This window comes from Triticum aestivum, chromosome 1D, assembly GCF_018294505.1.
Source record: "Triticum aestivum cultivar Chinese Spring chromosome 1D, IWGSC CS RefSeq v2.1, whole genome shotgun sequence".
Classification (NCBI taxonomy): Eukaryota; Viridiplantae; Streptophyta; class Magnoliopsida; order Poales; family Poaceae; genus Triticum; species Triticum aestivum.
Genome location: NC_057796.1, coordinates 251,909,598 through 251,917,058, shown reverse-complemented (window position 1 = coordinate 251,917,058; position 7,461 = coordinate 251,909,598). Strand labels below are relative to the sequence as shown.

Below are 7,461 nucleotides of genomic sequence, written 5' to 3'. Positions count from 1 at the left end.
TGTACTATTATGTTGGCATAGGTTACATCGTGTGTCTACCCTCGCTATATATGAGAGGCCTAGGATACAAGTGTCCTATTAGGACACAACTCCTACCCTGTCTACACACAGTCCAAAACCAAGTCCAACTGTAACCTACCGTGCACAATAATATTCGACACAATTCTAACAAACTCCACCTTGGCGAATATTCTCCACCACCTTGGATTCATCCATGCGTCGAACCTCCATGTACATTGGACTTGAGATACGCCATGAGCACCGCTGCTACTCCCAGACTCCATGTGACTCCATCTGCAACTGTAGTCTCTTCTCGTCTTCTTCACAGTCAACACTCGAGCAAAATTAAGTTCCTCATTACTCTACCTTGTGCTTTCAAATTCCGGAGAATCCGTTCAATGCCATCACACACCGACCACTGTCTGCGTGAAAATGAACAACTCACATATTGGATGTCACATACAAGAGTTACCTGAACTCAACATCACCGCTCTTTTTTGACCGTCTGTCTGAAACTTAAAGGAATTTCACCGTCGCTTGTAGTCACCCCGAGTCAAATTCGCAGTTGTCTCACCCTTTTTGCCGGATTGTCTCTGACATGTCCCACAGCTATAGCACTCCACCTCCTTCTGTACTTGTCACCCGCACTTTGCCATGTGCACTGAACACCACAGAATATACGGCCTGTACTCTCCCAGCTTTTGACAATTTCAGACTTTCCGCCACTTTCTCAGATTCTCCATGGTCAACTCCTGTCTATCAACTGGCACCGATAGACCTACTCACCAACTTGAATCCGATACTCGTCAACACTGCTTCAGCACCCACTGCACACTTTGTCTAACAACATATGTGACCACCGGTGCCCTGGCCTGTCGCTGTGTCCCGTGCTTACCGCACGCCTCGCCGCTATCACCGCGTCGAGCCTCTGCTGTCCTGGTCAAGTCTCCCGGGTAGCTAGCCCACACTGCCTCAACCCCCACTGCAGAGAACCATCGATTATCACCGACCGATGCCGAGTATCACGCCTCCATCAGACCACTGGCGCCCAGTCCGATCCACGTGTCTCTCGCTTTACCCATTGAAATAGGCTTCGACTCTCCGTTAACTTACGCCGTAGCCCCTCCATCAGCACAGAGTGTAGCCATCCGTCAGACTCTAGCTCCACCTTCAACATGACTCCATGGTGGTTGTACGTGCCACCCTCCCGCGCCCTGTCGACTCCAAGCTCTCATGTGCACCGTCTTGAATCAACCCTGCGCAATAGTCTGTCGAAGCCGCACAAGCCCTCAAGCCTGCACCACGTGTTTCCACGCCCCAGAAGTCGGCCACCATCAGCATCACGCTCCTATGTCGTCGTCGCTGAAATCATCGCCGTCTTCTGCTTTGACCAACATCCATGTCAGTCCATCAGACAATCCAGTCCGACCCAGTCGAAATAATCTGACTGCAACCATGCTCCACCCTGCGTCGTGTCCGCCCGCACATCATCGTGCATTGCTTGACACCATATGTATGCATGATCCATCTGCGACACATTCCAGACTATTCGAGCCTCATGCGTACGCTGCCCTTCATATCTTGGCATTGCCTTTGATAACAATTCTCCGGCGAACTCCCATGTACAATCCCCGGGTGCAATTAGCAGCAACTTTGACAAAAGAAACAACTTCCATGCAAAACTGACGTGAGTCTTCCGCAACCTTTTATTTCTTTAATTCCAACTGCTGCTATACGCTCCTCCCAAGAAATTGAGCTTTGCCTTCCAGAACTCCAATCACATGCAACGACTCACATCGGGCTCCTTTTTTTTTTCACAAACAAATCTCACCTTTGCCAGCTTCCTGCGCATGCCACGCACGCCGGCCTCACTTCGGCCCAGTCGCGCGCGCCGTGGCCTCCGTGGCTCGCCTTGCATCCTGCTGCACCAGCCACCCAACTTGGGCCGCCTTAGCCACACGCTTGCAGGCCCCTCCTGGGCCTTAGCGTGCCTTGCACAAGCCAGCCCCACCTGGCAACCTTGCCGATGCCACACGCCGCCACGGGATTCCTGCTGCGGCACAGCTGATGACGTCCGCGTGTGCGCCGATCCAATCCCATCGAGAACTCGGCTGCTGCACCTTCCGTCATCGCCACGATCAATCCGTCGCTCACGTGTACACGCCGCCCGAGTCTTCACTCCGATCGAACCTGCCGACTTCCACGCTGACGCCGCTACGTGCTTGTTTGATTGCCCTTCGTTTACTGCCAATCCGTGCAGATCACGTGATCACGTCGCCAATCCGATCAAACCAGTCGCTATCCGCCGTGGCCGCGACTTTCGATCTCTCAGCCACACATCGATCAAGTTCCGGCCTCCGTCGCAGCTCCTCTAGATCAAAAATCTGCCGCCTCCACGAACCTGGTTCATGATACCACTTGTTAGAATAAATCCGAGGCCATCATTGATCTACCGAGAACCAAGCAATCACACAAGCACGACACCGAGATTTGTTAACAAGGTTCACCGATATGGCTACATCCCCGGGGCATAACTACGGGCGCTCCTCCCCATGACACCGCTACAATACCGCACCCCGGCCGCCCGGGCGCCGGCACACACTGCCGGCTCCCCCTTGCGAGCCTGTGTTACATCGTGTGTCTACCCTCGCTATATATGAGAGACCTAGGATACAAGTGTCCTATTAGGACACAACTCCTACCCTGTCTACACACAGTCCAAAACCAAGTCCAATTGTAACCTACCTTGTACGATAATATTCGACACAATTCTAACATAACTAGTGTTATGCTAATATACTATCTAGGCGTACTTGCAGATTGTATTTCCTAGCTGAAAATCTACCCCTTTTAGCATTACTAAGTGTGCTATAAATTAATGTTTAGGACCCTCACTTTGTCATTTAGTCAGCTTAACCATGTGTGGTGTTGTAAATATATATTCTAGACCTTATGTCTATTAGAATTTCAAATTTGTAAAATGACATGTTGTATATATATATATATATATATATATATATATATATATATATATATATATATGTGTGTGTGTCTTTAGCATATTATAACATGTTATTTGGTACAACAATTTTATTTTGCATCTGAAATATAATCTTTCCTGCAAAATTCTCTTATTAATATGTGATAAAAGGCCAGATAAAATATGTGACTATCTTGAATCATATTTGTGCAATCACAAGGGAAATGGCATCTACTATATATACAGTTTGTCCATTACTCCGAGGCATATATATACCTCCTTAAGTGCTCTTCCAAATATATCAAAATTTGATGATCTTCACATATATGGCTTAAAAATTATAAGTGTTCTTCTAGAACATATTTGTTGTTTACCAATATAATTTTACTATCAAGTAAACTTAATAAAATGCATGATCATACATGCAGGAAAAATGGCCGATATCTACAAGTTGATGGAAGTAACTATCTAGCCATGGATATGAAGATAAATTTGACTGGGCGTAACTTGGCCCTTGCATCATCACACCCAGGAAAATGCCTCAGAAATAACACAAGCGGTAAAGTATGCGGCATTATATTTCATAAGGCATCACCTCCATCCTAACAATACCTTCCGAGAATAAAGAGAAACACAAAGTGTACATTACTTAGATACAAAAAGACGGGCGGTAACTAAGAGATCGTGTTTCGCCGAAGCACAAATGGTCTCCTACATACAGCTCAAGATCATCCTACGACGAGCTCCCACCTCCCTTTCTCGTCCGCGCCGCCGCCGATCTCGTCGATCATCCTGACGACGTCGGGCATCTTGGGCCGCCTGTCGGGCTCGACAGCAGCGCACATCAGCGCGACCTCCGTGAGCCTCAGCATGTCCCCGTGCCGTTCCAGCTCGCCGACGATCTCCACGTCGAGTATGTCCGTGGACCACTCGTGGCTCAGCGCCAGACGCGCCCACTCCGCCATGTCGCCGTCGGCCTCGTCCACCGGCAACTTCCCCGTCACCACCTCCAGCAGCACGAGGCCGAAGCAGAACACGTCGGCTCGGGACGACGGTCGCTTGCCGCGGGCGTACTCCGGGCACTTGGCCGCGGCCAGCCTGTGCGCGTGGTGCGGGAGCAGCGGGTGGAAGCCGTAGTCCGTGAGCTTCGGCACCACGTGCGGATGCTGGTGCTTGCCGTTGGGCGTCGACAGGATGATCACGTTGGACGACTTGAGGTTGCCGTGCGGCGGCCGGTGGAAAAACGGCACCGACTGGTGCAGGTACGCCAGCCCGCGCGCCATGCCCTTCGCTATCGACAGCCTCGCCGGCCACGGCAGCGGCATTCTGCCCTCGCCTCTGTTCTCTGCACGCGCGCAACAGACAGAACAGAGCAACATCAGTCGATCTCACCAAATCGCCATGGGACTAATGGAAAATGGAGATGCATGTTGTGACCACGAGGGGGACGTACCGTGCAGGAGCTCGAAGAGGCTGCGCCCGGGCACGTGTTCGTAGACGGCGAGCTTCTCCTCTTTGGAGTGGTAGCACGCGACGACCTCCACCACGTTCTCGTGCCGGAGCTTGCCCAGCAGCTGCATGGTGTGCGCGAAGTCCTTGCGCGGCACGTGCCCCATGTTGCGCAGCCGCTTCACGACGACGACGGCGGTGCCGGCCTCGAGCGTCACGCGGTAGGTGATCCCCAGCCGTCCCTTGCCGAGCATCTCCGCCGTCGAACGGAACAGGTCGTCGAGGTCGAAGCCGGCCGCCTTGTCCGCACGGAAGAACTGTAGCTGCGCCTGCGCGTTCCGGCTACCGCTGCTGCTGCCGCTGCCGCTGCCACTCAACTTGCCTTGCTCGGCTTTATCCTTGATGTCCGGCGCTCCTGTCGGCGTGGCACGGCCACCGAGACGAGCCTCCTGGCTCTTCTTGGTCTGATGCAGGAAGATGAGCACGGCGGCGAACGGCACCATCGCGGCGATAAGGGCGATCGCCACGACGCTCCACGCAGCCAGCTTGAAGTGCCTTGACTTGCGCGCGGCCCGCCCGCGGGCGTCGTGGTCGGCCGGCCTGACGACCCGATCGTCGCGGCTGCTGGCTGATCGGTCTCCATCGTCGGCGGATGGCGAACCCGACCCGCACGCGGCGTTCACGGCCTCGCCGCAGAGCTTGAGGTTGTGGCCGAAAGCGCTCGCAGGGAACCGGCGGAGCGCACGCGTATCCGGGACCTCGCCCTGGAGGAAGTTGTAGGACACGTTGAAGACGGTGAGCTCGCCCTGCGCGAACGACGGCACGGTGCCGTTGAGCAGGTTGTCCTGGAGCTCGAGCCGCGTGAGCGCGGGGAGCTCCACGGCATACCGGCGCGGGATTGGGCCCGAGAAGCGGTTGCTCGACAGGTCGATGACGCGGAGCCGGTCCAGGCCGGCAAGCCCCGGGAGCGCGCCGTGGATGGCGTTGTCACGCAGGCTGAGCGTGGCAAGCCGCGCGACGCCGCGGAGCGCGCCAGCGGGGAGCGCGCCCGTGAGCTGAACCCCGTCGAGCCTGACGCCAACCACGCGCCCGTCGCCGTCGCAGGAGACGCCGTACCACCGGCTCCGCCCGCCGTGGCACGGCGGGCCCGTCCAGTTGGAGTGCAGGTCCTTGGCCGACCGCAGGCCGTCGCGCAGCGCCACCAGCCCGCCCCGCTCGTCGCGGAACGCCTCCAGGTCCGACTCCGCCAACTCAGCCGTCGACACGGCAGCTCCCACCATGACCACGACAATCCATGGAACCACCAGCGATTGCCGTAGCCGGAGCCCGCGCCTGTGCTTATCCATGGCGTCGCTTCGGTGAACTCGCGTCAGCTAGCATGCACTTGCTTCCGATCAGGGTATAGACTAATGTTGGAAATGGAGCCTAACAGTAGCAGGTCGCTTGCCGAGAGATGCAAGGCAAGGGAAGGCGGGAAAGCAAGAAACCATGATAGGAATACATGGCGACGCCGGCCACCCGGTAGTAATAGTAGGGGAATGGTAGTAGTGGTGTGTGCTGGTAGTATGCATTGGTGGATTCAGACGTGAACTACACCGCGGCAGTTTGGTCGCGGTTGCAGGGACGGGCCAACTACTACGGATGGGTGCAGCTGGGCTGGTGTCCCGGAGAAGAAGAAGAAGAGCGCCGAAGCAAACTGAAGTGCTGAATCGGTTGAGGCTTTCAGTGCTACTCCTGCACCTGTCTCTCTGTCTGCCTCCGGGAAGATTTTTGACTATGCAGAGAAGAGCAACTTGATTTTTCTGATTGATTGAGGTGGCTCCAGAGTGAAAGATAAGAAGCGATTGTCAGGTCGACTCTTATCTTATGGACGCAAAGGAGGTCCCCGAGTTCTTGAATTCGCGGGAAAAACTACGAGGTTTTTGGGTGCTGGCTGCCCGCTGATCGGGAGGCTACAACAACCGGTGACCGATGGATGGTGGGGACAGGGGAAACCGGACGGCTGAGATCTGACCCCTGCGGCTGCTGACGAGACGTGCTGGGGATATGAAACCGAGCTTTACTCGCTCTGGAAGCCATCATTCGACCTTTGGCAATGGAGGTGGATAAGGAATCGTACGCCGGCTTTACCTTTGATCATCTTATATGTTTTTCTCTCTTTTGCTTTCGGGCTGCACAGACGCATCACGCGTCTCTGTGATTGCGCGCGTCTTTCTTGAGATAAAAGGCGTTGCTTCTCTCTGAAGACGGGTGATTGGAGCGTAAATCACTGTCTGGTGTGTGTAAAATGGGGGTGCTAAGCCTCGAGTCTTTTCATGATTGTGAGATCAGCTTCGAAAGCACCGGAGGATGTAGGACACATAAGACTAAGGATTAAAGATTAACCTTTTGCTGATTAACCTACCGGAGGATGCATCTGGCTAGCCGAGCCGCAACCACTCACAATTTTGACTTGATTTTTTTTGTAGATTGTAGACTTATGTCTTGTGAACACTCACAATTTTTTGAAACATTTCAAAGTGATTTTTTGAAAATGATAGCATGGTAGCACGTAACGTGTGTAGCACCTGATATATACACCTCGAAGGATTATACCATGATTCACTACTGCTACATTTGCAACAGCCACAAACATCTGCCATATCACTGCACTACCCTGGAGTAATCTAAGCTAAGCCACAAACATTTGCATTAGAGTATTAATTACTCCTTCATCACTCTAATCCCTAAAAAAGAAGCTGCAGTAACCCCTGGAGATTTCAAACAGATTACAGAAGTTAATGCTGAAGATGGTCCATGAAAATCAGTATGGGTTTCTTAACAACAGATGCATTCAGGATTGTCTAGCATGGGCTTATGAATATATCCACCAATGCCATCAGTCCAAGAAAGAGATTGTTCTACTGAAATTGGACTTTAAAAAGGCCTTTGACCTCCTCAACCACAACACCATATTTGAGATATTATCAGCCAGAGGTTTTGAAAACAAGTGGATAAATTGGATCAAGCAAATATACAGCACTGGTTTTTCT

At 53.0% G+C, this 7,461-nt stretch overlaps 1 protein-coding gene across 1 annotated transcript; it reads right to left on the bottom strand.

Moving 5' to 3' along the window:
• Positions 1-3,528: 3,528 nt before the first annotated feature.
• Positions 3,529-6,365, bottom strand: LOC123181281 (probable inactive receptor kinase At5g16590). Its single transcript, XM_044593540.1, has 2 exons — positions 4,434-6,365; positions 3,529-4,325 (listed from the first exon to the last, which is right to left on the bottom strand). The coding sequence occupies exons 1-2, from the start codon at positions 5,773-5,775 to the stop codon at positions 3,709-3,711; spliced, it is 1,959 nt and encodes a 652-aa protein (XP_044449475.1). The 5' UTR covers positions 5,776-6,365; the 3' UTR covers positions 3,529-3,708.
• Between the last annotated feature and the right edge of the window lie 1,096 nt (positions 6,366-7,461).